At 53.7% G+C, this 17,054-nt stretch overlaps 1 protein-coding gene across 2 annotated transcripts in view; it reads left to right on the top strand.

Annotated features, from left to right (window-relative positions):
- IGHMBP2 (immunoglobulin mu DNA binding protein 2) overlaps nt 1–17,054 on the top strand; it is a 36,913-nt gene that overhangs the window by 16,573 nt on the left and 3,286 nt on the right. For both annotated transcript variants that reach the window (XR_012090626.1, XM_073010019.1), the window contains exons 8-13: nt 6,864–7,038; nt 12,441–12,623; nt 12,938–13,056; nt 13,945–14,039; nt 14,785–14,908; nt 15,724–16,590. Coding sequence is in view for 1 of the 2 variants with exons in the window: in XM_073010019.1 (XP_072866120.1) it covers nt 6,864–7,038; nt 12,441–12,623; nt 12,938–13,056; nt 13,945–14,039; nt 14,785–14,908; nt 15,724–16,590 (1,563 nt within the window). In the remaining variant the exon portion in view is untranslated. The remainder of the gene's footprint in view (nt 1–6,863; nt 7,039–12,440; nt 12,624–12,937; nt 13,057–13,944; nt 14,040–14,784; nt 14,909–15,723; nt 16,591–17,054) is intronic.

Below are 17,054 nucleotides of genomic sequence, written 5' to 3'. Positions count from 1 at the left end.
GCCTGCCTCGACCTCCCAGAGTAGTGGGATTACAGGTGTGAGCCACTGTGCCCAGCCTCATGTTTTTTAAAATTGTGGTGAGAACACAACATGAGATCTACCCTCTTAAATGTTTAAGTGTACAATATAATATTGTTAACTACAGGCATCGTGTTGTGCAGCGGATCTGTAGAATTTATCTTGCACAGCTGAACCTTTATACCTGCTTATTGCTGTGTTTCTGAGTTCACTCGTTTCCTTCTTTCATGCCTAATCTAACATCTGTCCCATCCAGTGTAACTTTCATTTGACATCCAGAAATAAGATTTCAGTCTTTTTATATCTTTGACGTTTTTACTTAATTTTTTAACATTTGGAATACAACTATAATAACTCTTTTGAATGTTGTAGACTATTATTTCTATCGCCTGTGTCATTTTTGGTCTCTTTCAATGAACTGTGCCCCTCGAGTGGTTGTATTTTCCTACCTTTTTGCCGGCCTGCTAATGTTTGTTTGGATACCGGATATTGGGGATTTTATGTTGTTGCATGCTGAGTATTGAATATTTTTGTATTGCTAAGTTATTTTTTTTTTTTGAGAAAGAGTGTCTTGCTCTGTCACCCAGGGTGGAGTGCAGTGGTGCAATCTTGGCTCACTGCAACCTCCGCCTCCTGGATTCAAGTGATTCTCTTAACTCAGTCTCTAGAGTAGCTCTGACTACAGGCGCGCACTACCATGCTTGGCTAATTTTTGTATTTTTAGTAGAGGTGAGGTTTCATCACCATGTTAGCCAGGCTCGTCTCAAACTCCTGACCTCAAGTGATCTGCCTGCCTCGGCCTCCCAAAGTGCTGGGATTGGTGTGAGCCACCACGCCCAGTCTCCTATAATATTCTTGCTCTTGGTTTTAGGAAGCAGTACATTTGCTTGTAAACAGTTTAACCTTTTGAGTGTTAACTTTTGAGATGTGTTAGGGTCTGGATCAGTGCTTGGTCCAGGGTTAATATTCCCCGGTACCTAGGTGAGACCCTTTGAGTTTTCTCCCCAGTGCACCCTGCATCATGAGATTTTCAAGTTTGACTCATGGGATTAGGTGCTATTCCCAGCCTTATGTGAGCACTGGGCACTTTTCTCTCATTGTTTTGGATGGTACTTTTCCCAGGCTTGGAGTAGTTTTCTTGTAAGCATATGCTAATCACAATACCCGAGGGAGTCTGTCTGCAGGTCTCTAGGGTTTTTTCTCTCTGCGTAGAAGTCTCTTTGGCATTTTGTCCTGGAAACTCTGCCTGCATTGGTCTCCACAGATTCTCAGCCTTGTCCCCTCAACTCAGGGAGCCTTCTAGGGTCCACCTGGCTGCCCCTTCTCTGTACTCTCTCCTGGAAACTCGAGGCAGAAAACAGGGGCAACTCCAGGGCTCACCTCCTTTGTCTGTTGTTAGTCAGGGGTTACTTTTCTTTGTTACCTGTTGTCTAGTGTCCTGAAGGGTGTGGTTTCGGTTATTTAAAAAAATGTTAAATAGCTGGCTGGGAGGGTGTTATTTGAGATGGGAGAGTAAATGCAGTCCCTGCTGTTCCATCCAGGGCAGAGGTGGAGAACACACTCTCGTAGCTGGGAGAGAGCGCTCCTGTTACAGGGCCGCGCGCCTTGTGACTGTTGTGGGAATCTTGTCAGTTGCCCTTTTGGGGTTTAGGAATGTGTTTGTGAGACCTCTGGGTTGTTCCTGTGTGATAATAGTACCACAAAGGTAGCAGCTGAAAACAACCCACGTTTATTATTCTACAGTTTTTCTGGGCGGAGAGCCCAGGCCCGGCTGAACGTGGTGCTCTGCTCAGAATCTCATGAGGCTGCGATCCAGGTGTCAGTGGCGGGGGCTGCAGTCTCATCTGAAACTTGCCTGGAAAGGATCTGCCTTCAGGCTCATGTGGTTGTTGGCAGCATTCAGTTCCCTGTGGGTTCTTGCTGGGTGTTGGCTGGAGGCCGCTCTTAGCTGCCTGCCCCGTAGGCCTTGCCAACGTGGCTGCTTGCTTCCTAAAAGCCAGCAAGAGACAGTCTCCTAGCACAGTGGGTTATTGTCTTAATGTAATGTTATTGAGGATGCCACATCTCATCACCTTTGCCCTATTCTGTGGATTAGAAGCAAGTCTCAGGCCCCACCCATACTCGAAGGGAAGGGAGTATGCAAGATGTGAATACCAGCGGCCAGGATCCTGGGGCATACCTTAAAGCAAGCTTGTCCAACCGAAGGCCTGCAGGCCGCATGCAGCCCAGGTTGCTTTGAATGTGGCCCAACACAAATTTGTAAACTTTCTTAAAACATTATGAGATTTGTGTGTGTGTGATTTTTTTTTTTTTAAAGCTCATCAGCTATTGTTAATGTTAGCATATTTTATGTGTAGCCCAAGACAATTCTTCTTCTTTTAATATGGCCCTGGGAAGCCAAAAGATTGCATATCCCTGCCTTAGAGTCTGTTTGCTACAACCTCTCAGCTGGTGGACTGCTCTAAGGAACAGAGTCCAGGTTCTTTTTTTTTTTTTTGAGACAGCGTCTCACTCTGTTACCCAGGCTGGAGAGCAGTGGTACAATCTTGGTTCACTGCAGCCTCTGTCTCCCGGTTTCAGGTGATTCTTGTGCCTCAGCCTCCTGAGAAGCTGGAATTGCAGGCACATGCCATCATGCCCAGCTAATTTTTTTTTTTGTATTTTTTTGTAGAGACAGGATTTCACCGTGTTGGCCAGGCTGGTCTCAAACTTCTGACCTCAAATGATCTGCCCACCTTGGCCTCCCAAAGTGCTGGGATTACAGGAGTGAGCCACCACACCTGCCTAGGTTCTAATTGGCTTTATAGTTATTGCTTTATCCAGTTGTATTTTAAATCAGACAGGAGAAAAAGAGTCACAAGTAGAAAATACATTTATGGGGTCTTTTATATTTACCCATGTATAGTTGCCTTTATTTCTTCATGTAGATTTGAGTTACTATCTCCAAAGGACTCGCTTTGGTGTTTCTTGAAGGGCAGGTTTGCTGTGGCAGATTCTCTAAGCTCATCTTTATCTGGACATGTCTTAGTTTCTCCTTCATTTTTGAAGGATAGTCTTGCTGGGTATAGAATTCTTGGTTGACAGTTTTTTCAGCCCTTTGAACATGTCATTCCATTGCCTGCACAGTCTCTGATGGGAAAACAGCTATTGCTCTCATTGAGGGCTCCTTATATGTGACAGGTTGCTACTCTATTGCTGCTTTCAAGTGTTGTCTTTTGTCTTTTGAGGGTGTGATTATGATGTGTTAGGTGTGGATCTCTGTGAGTAAATTACGTGGAGTTTGTGGAGCTTCTTGGATGTTTAGATTCATATTTTTCATCAAATTTGGGGAGTTTTCAGCCATTATTTTTTCAGGTATTCTTTCTGCCCTTATTCTACTGTCCCCCCGTCTAGAACTCCCATTATGAATCCATTGATTCACTTGATAGTGCCCCATAGGTGTCTGAAGTGCTGTTCATTTTCCTCCATTTTTTTTTTTTTCTGATCTTCAGGCTGGGTCTTCTCAATGGATCTCTCTTCATGTTTGCTGATCATTCTGTCCTGTTGAATCCTTCTAGTGAATTTCAGTTATACCTTTCAACTCCAGAATTTCTGTGTGGTACTTTTTTTTTTTTTTTTTTTTTTTAAGATGGAGTCTCACTCTGTCACCAGACTGGAGTGCAGTGGCGTGATCTCAGCCCACTGCAACCTCTGCCTCCCAGGTTCAAACAATTCTCCTGCCTCAGCCTCCTGAGTAGCTGGGTCTACAGGCGTGTGCCACCACGCCCAGCTAATTTTTGTATTTTTAGTGAGACGGGGTTTCACCATGTTGGCCACGATGGTCTCTATCTCTTGACCTCACGATCTGCCCACCTCAGCCTCCCAAAGTGCTGGGATTGCAGGCATGAGTCACCATGCCGGCCTCTGTGTGGTACTTCTTAAAAAATTATTCCTGTCTCTTGGGCCGGGCGCGGTGGCTCAAGCCTGTAATCCCAGCACTTTGGGAGGCCGAGACGGGCGGATCATGAGGTCAGGAGATCGAGACCATCCTGGCTAACACGGTGAAACCCCGTCTCTACTAAACATACAAAAAACTAGCCGGGCGAAGTGGCAGGTGCCTGTAGTCCCAGCTATTCGGGAGGCTGAGGCAGGAGAATGGCGTGAACCCGAGAGGAGGAGCTTGCAGTGAGCTGAGATCCGGCCACTGCACTCCAGCCTGGGTGACACAGCAAGACCCCATCTCAAAAAAAAAAAAAAAAAAAAAAAATTATTCCTGTCTCTTTATTGATGTTCTCTTATTTGGTGAGACAGTATTCTCATACTTTATTTCTTTAGACTTGGTTCCCTTTTGCTGTTTGAACATACTTAGAATTGCTGATATTTCAAGTCTTTGTCTAGTAAGATCAGCATCTGGGCTTTCTCAAGTATCCGGTGTATTTATTTATTTAATTTTTTGGAGATGGAGTCTCACTCTGTTGCTCAGGCTGGAGTGCCATAGTGTGATCTCAGCCTGCTGCAACCTCCATCTCCTGAGTTCAAGTGATTCTCCTGCCTTAGCCTCCCGAGTAGCTGGGATTACAGGCGTCTGCTACGACGCCTGGCTAATTTTTGTATTTTTAGTAGAGATGGGGTCACCATGTTGGCCAGGCAGGTTTCAGACTCCTGACTCAGGTGATCCACCAACCTCTGCCTCCCAAAGTGCTGGGATTACAGGCATAAGCCACCACTCCTGGCCTCAAGTATCTGTTGATTGCCTTTTTTCCTCTGTATATTGGCCATATTTTGATGACTCTCTATGTGCCTTGTAGTTTCTTGTTGAAAATGAATCATTTAGATAATAGAGTGTGGCAACTCTGGAAGTCAGGTTCTCTTCCCACCGCAGGGTTTGTTGTTACTGCCACTTGTTGTTTGTTTAGTAACTTTTCTGGACTAATTCTGTAAAATCTGTATTTTTTGTCTTTTGTGGCCACTAAAATCTAATATAGCTTAGTGGCCAGCTAGTGATTAGACAGAAATCCCCCTGAACTCCTGGAGCCATAAATGCCCCAGTCTTTGCTGAGTGGCTGTGTGTGTGTGCTTGAGCATACCCCCACCACAGAGCCGGGCTGTTCGTGACTCTCAGCTTTCACTTCCTGTTTGTGCAGTGCCTTCAGCTGAGCCACAGGTGAGAGCTGAGGGCCTCCTGAGGTCTTTCGTGAGCCCTGTGCATGTGTGTGGTCTTCTAGATTCCCAGGAATATGTTGGAGCTTTTCAAAGCCCCCTGAGGATATCTCATTCCCCAGCTTAAAACTTTGTTTGGTTATCCTATCATTTGCTCCAACCATTATTTCCTTTCTTAGAAAACTGTGATGTTCAACAGCTACCTCTGATTGTTTTTGACAGACACCACCAGGGAAAAGGCTGTTTGCATCACATGAGCTCAGATAAAGTCTTTTGAGTGTGGTCTACCAGAGGATTCCCAGACAGATAAGATAAGCACAGTTTCAGGAGTGGGGATTTGCAAGAATGCCAACCCTGTTCTGCACCCCCGGGGCTGCCGGGTGCTGATTTTCACCCTGACTTCAGGCTGAGGGTTTCAAGGCTGCCATAGGATGGGGAGGGATGGCTGGGAATAGGGCAGGTTTCAGTGTCACGGAGCTCCCGTGCTGACGGGGATTCAAATGCTTTTCTGGAATGAACATTTCCCTGATTGCTGCAAGCCTTTGGCGAGTTTCCAGAGTTCTGAGAAAGTTGATTCTGACCATTTGCCGATGTCGTGTTGCTTTCGTGGAGGAGAGAATTCTCAGAGCTTGTGAGAATCTCTTTGCTGACATCCTTCTCTGGCTTCAAGGACAGCACTTGCTGGAAATCAGGAGGCACCCCCAGAGCCCCACAAGGTCAGCTTGTGGCCAGTGTGGCCTTTCTGTTCCCTCCTGGTTGTTGGGGAGCTAGAGTGAATTTCTGGAAGTGCTTCTCCGTCACGAAGTCTGGTTTCTCTCTGGACTGTGAAGTCATGTCTGTGACCTAAACATGTCTCTTAATTATCCAAAGCCCGGTCAAGTTCTGTCTCCTCTGTGGGTCTTTTTTCTAGCCATCTCTGGAGAGTCAATCTTGAGAAATTTCTCAGTGTCTGTCTTCATCATGGCATTATGTACATATCATTAGCATAATTCACTCAGATGGAAGACAGAAAGGGTGGGAACTAACATCGATCACGTTTATGGAAACCTGCCTTCTCGTGCCGGGCACTTTATATATGTTATCCTTTGTGGTGCAGTCGCATGACATGCAGCCGTTGTCCGTGTTTGTGGATGAGGAAACAGGCTTGGGGGTGGGAGGCTCGCCTAGGGCCCCACGCTGTTTGCTGGAGATGGCGTGGGCCCGAGTCCTGCTCACTGGCTGAACTCTGCACTCTGCTGCTCCACGTCCCAGGAAGGAAAAGCTGCCACCATGGATTTGTGTTGCCAAGTGCATGGAGGCTTTTCTCTGGGTGAGCGGCCAGCAGTTGATTGTTCTGTATGTCCAGGAAAGTCACCTTAGAGGAGAATGAGGTTCTACATTTAGAAAATCATTGAGTTACAGTATTTAGAACTCAGACAGCGTCCCTTGGGCTCGGGGTCGCAGCCCCAAAGGGGTGATTAATTTTGCCGATTGAAGGTCAGAAGGGCCTGTGGCCAGAGGACCCACTGCTTAAAACACAGGTGAGCTGGAACCATGAGTTCTAAAATGTCTTGGCCAAGTTTTTATTACAAGATACAAATGTATCCCACACAGTTGTAATACAAGCCTCGATGAAACCCCGGCTTGGTGGTGTCTCCTCTGGTGTGGCTACAGCTGCTGGGAAGCAGCCGTGCCCCAGGAGACTCCCGGCTCCCTGTTTCCACCAGGTGCGTCTGCCGACGGCCCCCTGAAGTTGCTGCCCGAGAGCCACTTCGACGTGGTGGTCATTGACGAGTGTGCCCAGGCCCTTGAGGCGAGCTGCTGGATCCCCCTGCTGAAGGCCAGAAAGTGCATCCTGGCAGGCGATCACAAGCAACTGCCCCCCACCGTAGTCTCTCACAAGTAAGACCCCTTTGCCGCACACGCCTTTCTCTGCCCCTGCTCGCCACCCCTTGATGCAGTCCTTCCAGGCTCAGCCAGAAGCCTCAGGCTCACCAGGAGCCCCTGCGGTGCCTCCTCGGCGTGTTTCTCGGCACCGCTCCTACCCCGTCTTACAGCATTCATTCATCTGGACGTCAGATCTGTGAGGTCATGTGCTCCCTGAGGGTGGGGTCGCATCACCTTCATCTTTGTAGCCTCAGAACTGGACACAGGGCCTGGCACATTTCTGGTGCTCCATCCCTGCTTGTTGAGTTGAATAGCCCCTCACGAACCAAGCAAGTTTGATGGTAGAGTGCCGTGAGAGCCGTGGGCTGGGCTAACTGGCCCCTGGATGGATGTTAGGTTCTTTAGTCTTCAATCTGTAGACACATCCCTGGATGGAGGGCATCCAGGGCAGAGACGCAGCAAACCACGATTCTGCCCTGCGGAGACACCTGAGCCCTGATGCAGTGGCCTGGCCCAGGCTGTCCTGGTGGAGAAAGTGCTGCCCACCCCTGGCCCCCTCTCACCCCTCCCCGTACTACCCTGCGCTCACTGCTCCAGCCACACAGGCCTCGCTGGCCCCTCTGCCTGGGCCACTCCCACCTGGGTGTGGTGGGCGTGCCCGCCCTCCAGATGAACCCTCTGCATGGTATCCTTTGACTGTCCTTACACGAGGCCTGTGAACAGGCCCTGGCACATGGGCTGTCTTTGGACAAGTCCCTGTTCAGAAAGTTGTCCCTGAGGAATGAAACGCTTCAAGACTCCTGCATCCTGGCCCTTATTTCCACTGGGGGAAGATTGGTTTCTTCTGATTTCTGTTGCCTTTTGAAGCACTTCTCTATTTCACTGTGGGTGTGTAGAAGCTATGAACTCAGAACTTTCACTATTTTCTGAGGACCAGGAAAAGATGTGCAAGAAAGCCTGTCGAGTAGAATCTCATCAAAGGGGAGTGGGCGGCCCAGGAGTTGGTGGATATGTAGAGAGAGGTGTCAAAAATACTGCTTGAGAGTGAGCTTTGGGAGGAAGATGTTGGAAATAAAGACGGTGGAAGAAAGGGGAGTGCTGGGGAAAGGTGCTCTGAAAGATTGTCCTGGCGGGAGACCGTGGGGATCTAGAGTGGAAATGTTACAGGATCTCCGGGTGTCGATTTTTCTGGCTGGAAACCTCTGTGGCCGAAGCACCTTTGCCGTAGTTATTGTCCTGCAGGCATCCAGGAACAATGAGGTATGCAGATAAGGGAAGGGTGAAGAAGAGTTTTATTTAGTGTTAGAACAGCTCAGAGCTGCCCACTCCTCTCTGTAGGCAGGTCATCCTGTCCAGTGTTCAGCTGTCAGCAGAGAGGAAGCCCTGGAGAGGGCGGCTCTTGTCTGCAGGCACGTCATTCAGATATCTCTGCAGGTCTCTGCTCCTCTGTGCCCTGTTGTTGTCTCTCTGCCCTCTCTGTCCTCTGGCCGTCCTCTCGCCTTCTCTGACTGAGCCCAGGGCTTTTATGGACCTCAGAGGGAAGGAAGTACATGGCAATTGGTCCTCGGGTGGCCATGGGCGGGCCTGGAAGAGGCACCATGAGTTCTCACTCTGGTCCACAGGTCTGGCAGCTCAGCCCCCAGGCCCTCCCTGGCCTTCCACCGTCCTCTTCCACCCAGAACTCTTGTCTGCCTCCTGCTTCCATTCATGGCCCCGGGGCTTGGCCACAGTCCCACTCTGAGATTGGAGTGGGTGCTAGGAGCCGAGAGAGTCCAGGCAGTGGAAGCAGACACCCGTGAGCCTTCGAGGATGGTGGGGGGTTGTCCTTCCTGGGGCACCTGAGAGTACGGGCTGCAGAGTGGGAGGGCAGCTACAGCTGCACCCAGGAGCTCCCGCCCACCACCTCAGAAGAGGCCGGGCTCCCGCTTGTTCCCGGCTCCTGCCTGCTTCGTGGAGCAGGAAGCCCAGGTCTGCAGCCACAGGTCTGGCAGCTGCAGCTGCACCCGGGAGGGCAGATCCTGCCTATTCCCGGCTCCCCTAAGAGCATGGGAAGGCTCAGATCCACAGCTGCAGTTTGGGCGGCTGTAGCCCCGCCCTCCTGGAGCAGGAGGCCTGGGTCTGGGCTGTCTGGGCTGCAGTGACCTCTCCAACTCAGAAGGGGCGGGGCTCCCACTGGCTCCATGGAGTGTGCAGCCACAGCCAGGGTTCCCTGCTGCGCCGGCATGATGGCAACAGCCACTGCCATCAGAACCTCCCTAGGAGCAGGGAGGACAGGCGTGGGCGGACGCTTTTTCAGTGGCTTCTTCCAAGGAGAGGTTCTCAAGATGTCCTTAAAGGAGGTCTTCGTCCTGGGGAAAGCCTTTGGGTGGAGAAAGTTTGGAACTGTGCCCTTGGGCAGGGACCCCGTTGTGTACCTGGTGAGAGTAAGATGGTTTTGGGGGAGACGTTGGGTGGCGTTCCCTAGAGAGAGTGGGATGGTTTTGGGGAACACGTTAGGTGGTGTTCCCTGGAGAGAGTGGGATGGTTTTGGGGGAGACGTTGGGTGGCGTTCCCTGGAGAGAGTGGGATGGTTTTGGGGGAGACGTTGGGTGGCGTTCCCTGGAGAGAGTGGGATGGTTTTGGGGGAGACGTTGGGTGGCGTTCCCTGGAGAGAGTGGGATGGTTTTGGGGGAGACGTTGGGTGGCGTTCCCTGGAGAGAGTGGGATGGTTTTGGGGGAGACGTTGGGTGGCGTTCCCTGGAGAGAGTAGGATGGTTTTGGGGAACACGTTGGGTGGCGTTCCCTGGAGAGAGTAGGATGGTTTTGGGGAACACGTTGGGTGGCGTTCCCTGGAGAGAGTAGGATGGTTTTGGGGAACACGTTGGGTGGCGTTCCCTGGAGAGAGTGGGATGGTTTTGGGGGAGACGTTGGGTGGCGTTCCCTGGAGAGAGTAGGATGGTTTTGGGGAACACGTTGGGTGGCATTCCCTGGAGAGAGTAGGATGGTTTTGGGGAACACGTTGGGTGGCGTTCCCTGGAGAGAGTAGGATGGTTTTGGGGAACACGTTGGGTGGCGTTCCCTGGAGAGAGTGGGATGGTTTTGGGGGAGACATTGGGTGGCGTTCCCTGGAGAGAGTGGGATGGTTTTGGGGAACATGTTGGGTGGCGTTCCCTGGAGAGAGTGGGATGGTTTTGGGGGAGACGTTGGGTGGCGTTCCCTGGAGAGAGTAGGATGGTTTTGGGGAACACGTTGGGTGGCGTTCCCTGGAGAGAGTAGGATGGTTTTGGGGAACACGTTGGGTGACGTTCCCTGGAGAGAGTAAGATGGTTTTGGGGGAGACGTTGGGTGGCGTTCCCTGGAGAGAGTGGGATGGTTTTGGGGAACACGTTGGGTGGCGTTCCCTGGAGAGAGTGGGATGGTTTTGGGGGAGACGTTGGGTGGCGTTCCCTGGAGAGAGTAGGATGGTTTTGGGGAACACGTTGGGTGGCGTTCCCTGGAGAGAGTAAGATGGTTTTGGGGGAGACGTTGGGTGGCGTTCCCTGGAGAGAGTGGGATGGTTTTGGGGGAGACATTGGGTGGCGTTCCCTGGAGAGAGTAGGATGGTTTTGGGGAACACGTTGGGTGGCGTTCCCTGGAGAGAGTGGGATGGTTTTGGGGGAGACATTGGGTGGCGTTCCCTGGAGAGAGTAGGATGGTTTTGGGGAACACGTTGGGTGGCGTTCCCTGGAGAGAGTGGGATGGTTTTGGGGGAGACGTTGGGTGGCGTTCCCTGGAGAGAGTAGGATGGTTTTGGGGAACACGTTGGGTGGCGTTCCCTGGAGAGAGTGGGATGGTTTTGGGGGAGACGTTGGGTGGCGTTCCCTGGAGAGAGTAGGATGGTTTTGGGGAACACGTTGGGTGGCGTTCCCTGGAGAGAGTAAGATGGTTTTGGGGGAGACGTTGGGTGGCGTTCCCTGGAGAGAGTAAGATGGTTTTGGGGAACACGTTGGGTGGCGTTCCCTGGAGAGAGTAAGATGGTTTTGGGGGAGACGTTGGGTGGCGTTCCCTGGAGAGAGTAGGATGGTTTTGGGGAACACATTGGGTGGCGTTGTGCTGGGGGTTTTGGGTTTGCGGTCGGTACTGATGATCGCGTGCTGTTCTCATTTTGTTGGAATTAAAAATAGGTTAATCACAGAGGTCTTGTAAGTTTCCAGCGGGAAGGTCTCTGAAGTGGGGGTGGCACTGCCCCAGGGTTTTGGTGGGGTTGGTGAGCTGTAGTGGTGCAGAGGGTGGGCTCTGGCACCAGGCAGCCCAGGCAGGTCCTGGCTCTGCAGCTCACTAGTGGGGCAGCTGTGGGCTGGCAGCCTCCCTCTCTGTCTCACCCTTCTTACGTGTAACATGGGAGTCATAACAGCAGCCACCTCATGAGGTTGTTACAAGGAGGAAGGGAGTGAATCCCCATCTGGCGCACCCAGCAGTGCCTGGCGCTGGGCAGTGCTCAGCCGCTGCAGCCGTCCCTGCTGGGAGTGGACTGCTGACAGCGGGAGCATGCTGGAGTGTGTTCGTTCCCTACTGTGGCTGTGACAAATGACCACAAGCTTAGTGGCTGACAACAGATTTTCTGACCTCCAGAAACGTCAATTTGGGGGTCAGATGTCCACAATCAGTCTCCCCGGGTTAAAATCGAAGTGCGGGTCAGGCGCGGTGGCTCAAGCCTGTAATCCCAGCACTTTGGGAGGCCGAGACAGGCGGATCAGGAGGTCAGGAGATCGAGACCATCCTGGCTAAACCCCGTCTCTACTAAAAAAAGTACAAAAAACTAGCCGGGCGAGGTGGCGGGCGCCTGTAGTCCCAGCTACTCGGGAGGCTGAGGCAGGAGAATGGCGTAAACATGGGAGGCGGAGCTTGCAGTGAGCTGAGATCCGGCCACTGCACTCCAGCCTGGGCGACAGAGGGAAACTCCGTCTCAAAAAATAAATCGAGGTGTGGGTGGGGTTGCTTCTTCTGGAGGGTCCAGTGGAAAACCCATCTCCTGGTCTTTTCCAGCTCCTAGAGGCCACTGCTTGACTTGTCGCCCTTTCCTCTATGAAGCCAGCAGTGTTGCGTCCTCAAATCTCTCCCCTCAGTGGCCTTCTCTGACTCTGACTCTCCTATGCCCCTCTTCTAAGACCCTTGGGTTATCACCCGGGTCATCCAGGGTTGCCTCCCTATCCCTTAACTTCAGCTCAGCTGCAGCGTCCCTGTTGTCCTATAAGGGAACATTCCCAGGCCTTGGCGATTGGATGTAGGTGCCTTTGGGGCCGTGATTCAGCCAACCCCGCTCCTTGGTGACTTCTGGGTTGGAACCCAGGGGAGAGTTGGGTCCTGAGGTTTGGGGCCTGTCCTGCTCACTTGCCGTGGTTCACACCTGGACTCTGGGGCTCAGGCCTGCCTTCCCTGTTTCTCCCTCCTGGGCGCAGGGCTGCGCTGGCTGGACTGTCTCTTAGCCTGATGGAGCGCCTGGCCGAGGAGTATGGCGCGAGGGCGGTGCGGACGCTGACGGTGCAGTACCGCATGCACCAGGCCATCATGTGCTGGGCCTCTGACACCATGTACCACGGGCAGCTCACGGCCCACCCTTCTGTGGCGGGGCACCTGCTGAGGTGAGTAGCTCGGCCCCACCCCCCGCCCCATCCTTTTGCCCTGGCTAATCCTCTGCGTCACCTGTTTCTACACAGCAAGCTAAAGTGAAGCTTTCTGTGTGAAAGTCAACTCTGAGGCTAGCTTTTTGGAAGAGAAGGTGGCCTTGCCCTGGAGAGCTGGGTCAGGCCCGCTGGCTCCCATCTGATGTCCTGATGTGCTCATTGTCCTCCCCCGCCTAAGCCTTGTCCTCGTGGGAGGGGTCGGTTCTGTTGGGTGGGGCCTCAGTGCTGCGCTGTGGCCCCCCTGATGTGCTCCCTCTCTACCTGTGTGCCAGGGACCTCCCAGGCGTGGCTGCCACTGAAGAGACGGGTGTGCCCCTGCTCCTGGTGGACACCGCCAGCTGCGGGCTGTTTGAGCTGGAGGAAGAGGACGAACAGTCAAAAGGGAACCCTGGTGAGCTTGCTTGCAGATGGCCAGCTTTTTTGTTTAAACATTCCTCGAGCTCTTTAAAAATTAAAGGCATGGCCGGGCGCGGTGGCTCAAGCCTGTAATCCCAGCACTTTGGGAGGCCGAGACGGGCGGATCACGAGGTCAGGAGATCGAGACCATCCCAAAATGGGCTAAATGGTGAAACCCCGTCTCCACTAAAAAATACAAAAAAACTATTTTTTTATTTAGTTTTATTTTTAGGTGGCGGGCGCCCGTAGTCCCAGCTACTCGGGAGGCTGAGGCAGGAGAATGGCATAAACCCGGGAGGTGGAGCTTGCAGTGAGCTGAGATCCGGCCACTGCACTCCAGCCTGGGCGACAGAGCGAGACTCCATCTCAAAAAAAAAAAAAAAAAATTAAAGGCATTTTAATTGCCTAATTCCGGGAGGAGCTGAGAGCAGTTGTTGATGGCGGTGGAAGGTTTAGAGCCCCACACTCCAAGAGGCTGAGCAGCTTTGTGTTCTCCAGGGTGAGCGTCCGCTACTGGGTGAGATGGGCCTGGCAGCATTTCATGGCCTTCTCCTGAATGGTGGCCCGGCTCTGCCTGGCTGGTCTGGCCGTGGGAACTGGCATTGCTCAGCTGACACCACCATCTCCCCAGTTCCACGTTGAACAGGATGCACGGCCATAGGAGTCAGAAGGCCTTCATTGCTGATGTGAAATTCAAGTTAGCTGGGCATGGCTGGTCCTGGGGCCCTGGGACACAGATGGTTAGCTCCCAGGAAGCCACCTGAGACACAGTGGAGGATCAGCTGGCCGTGATAGACAGAAACGTGCCCGAAACATGTGTTGGTGATGGATGCCCGCTCGGGGCGACCCTGTGCTGCCTCGACCGTTTTTTCTTTCCCTCCAGGCGAAGTCCGTCTCGTCAGTTTGCACATCCAGGCTCTCGTGGACGCTGGTGTTCCAGCCCGTGACATTGCCGTGGTCTCGCCATACAACCTCCAGGTGCGAGGGGCTCCTTTTGTCCCTCTGTAGAGCAGCTGGGGCTCACACAACCTAGAGGCTGAAAGGAAAAGGGTGATTTGTTGGCTGTGGTGACTGAAAGGTTCAGGGGTAGGGCTGACCTTATTGTGACTGGATCCAGGACCCACATGATGTCGTCAGGGGCCGTTCTGCGTGTTCATCTGCCCGCCCCGCCCCACGCTGCCCCAGCTGCCCTGCCCTGCCCAGTGCCCCAGGCTTCTGCACTGGCTTGTGTTCTGGCCAGATTTCCCGGGTGACCCCAGCAGCCTCAGGCTGACACAGCCCTTCCATAGGCAGCCCTGCAGAACAGCCTGTCCTTTTCTGGCATTTCCCTCAGGGGCCTCAGCCTCGAACCTTGTTGGTCTGGCTCAGGTCGTGTTCCCATGCGTGTCTCATCTGGCAGGAAAAACGTACCGGCGGGAGTGTGGGGAGGGTCTGTGGAAGTGGCCATCACCCCTTCCTGGTGTGCGGGCATCACACACAGCGCTGTCTGAGGCTGGCAGCTGTCATGAGCCGAAAGAAATGATAAAACGCCAGGGACAGGGTGTCGTGTTGGCATCATGCGTGCCCGTGAGGAGGGCGGACGGGCAGCTTTTCCCCATGGGGCTCCTGCAGGCTCCCCTTCCCAGGCCCTGGCTGGCCGCACGAGTCCTATGCTGAGCTGAAGGGCAGGGTCTTGCGGAGCTGGCATGGGGGTGAGGAAGCCACAGCCTGGCTGCTGTTTCAGGTGGACCTGCTCAGACAGAGCCTCGCGCACAGGCACCCCGAGCTTGAAATCAAGTCCGTTGATGGCTTCCAAGGCCGAGAGAAGGAGGCCGTGATACTGTCCTTCGTCAGGTCCAACAGGAAAGGTACGAAGCCCGCGCCAGAGTCCTTTGGGGACAGCACAGAAGTGAATTTATTAATTCAGGGGCATAGTAGGTGTCTGCTGGGTGCCACACCGGTTTCTGGCAGTGTACTCATGGTGCAGCTTCTGTCCTCGGTAAGCTCACATCAGGCAAAGCATAGGCAAGAGAGTCTGCGGAGGCTCAGAGGCGTGAGTGTGCTGTCAGGGAGCAGGTGGCTGGGGTGGCAGCTGGGGGCGCAGGGTGGACTGGGAATGACCGGTTCATCCTCCTGAGGAGGTGGAGCCCCTGCAGCCCAGAGCTGGCCTTTAGCCTCTGTGCACAGCACCGCGGGGCGTAGTGGTCGTGGCTGTGGGTTCTGTGCTGCTGTGGTTTGTGGGCTTTCCGTTCGGGACGAGAGTTGTTCCCAGAAGCAGGTTTAGTGAATGGGCTTTGTGAGACATTCTCAGAAGGCAGAAAGCAGGTGAGGCCTGCCTAGAAGCTATGGGGGAAAGCAGGGAAGGTGCTGGAAGGTTTCTTGTGCTTTCTCCCGGGTGCCACCTGCAGCCACATCCCAGACAGTCCCTGAGGCTGGGCTTAGACGGAAGGAAAGGAGCGACAGAACCCAGTCGGGTTCCCCAGAGCCCCACTCAGTCAGCTGTAGTAGCCAGATGCCAGGGGAGGTGTGGTATCACGGCGCCACTCGTGGCAGGCAGCTGTGTGGATGGTGGGCCACGTGCAGGGGACCACGCTTTTGGTGGTGGTTACTGATAAGGGCATAGGAGCCTGACTCTGTTTCTTAGTCTGAAACCTGCTTTTCACTCCCCTCTGGCCTTTTGTAGGTGAAGTTGGTTTTCTTGCTGAGGACCGGAGGATCAACGTGGCTGTCACCCGCGCCCGGCGCCATGTGGCGGTCATCTGTGACTCCCGTACTGTCAACAACCATGCATTTTTGAAGACCCTGGTGGAGTATTTCACACAGCATGGGGAAGTACGCACAGCCTTTGAGTATCTTGATGATATTGTCCCAGAAAACTATTCCCATGAGAGCTCCCAGGGTCCCAGCCATGCTGCCACAAAGCCCCAGGGCCCTGCTACGTCCACCAGGACTGGAAGCCAGCAGCAGGAGGGAGGCCGGGAGTCTGCAGCAGCTGCCAGACAGGGCCGGAAGAAGCCGGCCAGAAAGTCTCTGGCCGCTGAAGCCCCATCTCAGCCCAGCCTCAACGGAGGCAACCTGGAGGGAGTGGAGAGCCAAGATGGCGTAGACCACTTCCGGGCCATGATCGCGGAGTTCATGGCCAGTGATAAGACGCAGTTGGAGTTTCCACCTTCCCTCAATTCCCACGACAGGCTGCGGGTCCACCAAATAGCCGAGGAGCACGGGCTGAGGCACGACAGTTCCGGGGAAGGGAAGAGGAGGTTCATCACCGTGAGCAAGAGGGCCCCGCCGGCCCCGCGACCCCCAGCAGCCCCAGGACCCCCAGCAGCCCCGGGACCCCCAGCAGGGACTGGTGGCCCAGCCCCTCTCCAGCCAGTGCCCCCCAGCCCTGCGCAGACGGAGCAGCCTCCCAGAGAACAGCGTGGCCCAGACCAGCCTGATCTGAGACTGCAGAGGGTCAGGAGTGTGCAGGGGCAGCCCACCAGCAAGGAGCAGCAGGCCTCAGGGCAGCAGAAACTTCCAGAAAAGAAAAAGAAAAAAGAAACCAAAGGTAAGTCAACTAACAAGAACATGGGACAGTGTCCCCTCACTGGGGTGCTGGCCCCACTTGGAACCCGCCTGCCACCATCAGCAGAAGGAAGGGCTTCCTCCGGGTGGCACCATGCCTGTGTCATTTTAGCTTTATTTTCAGTCATGCCACTCCCAGCTCCGCCTGGGCTCCCCTAGGTCGGCGATCAGGTCACAGGCACCTTCTTGTCCCGGAGCCTGTGTGGGACTCGGCAAGTAGGCAGCGCTCAGAGCATGTTCACGGCAGCGGGCGGGGCCTGGAAGAGCAGACGTGGACGGCTCCCTGGAGCCCCTTGGGAACGGAGCAGTCACGGGCTTCCATGCCACGGGTGGTCCTGGAGGGTGGGGGTCTTGCACAGCAACGGGGTGCACTTTGCCTGGAACTCGTCCTGGGCAAAATGCTCAGAACCACAGGAGCTGGCTGAGCGCAAAACCATTCTTGCCCAC

This window comes from Chlorocebus sabaeus, chromosome 1 (assembly GCF_047675955.1).
Source record: "Chlorocebus sabaeus isolate Y175 chromosome 1, mChlSab1.0.hap1, whole genome shotgun sequence".
NCBI classification, from domain to species: Eukaryota; Metazoa; Chordata; class Mammalia; order Primates; family Cercopithecidae; genus Chlorocebus; species Chlorocebus sabaeus.
The sequence above is the reverse complement of the archived record's forward strand: the minus strand, read 5'-3'. Positions and strand labels throughout refer to the sequence as shown.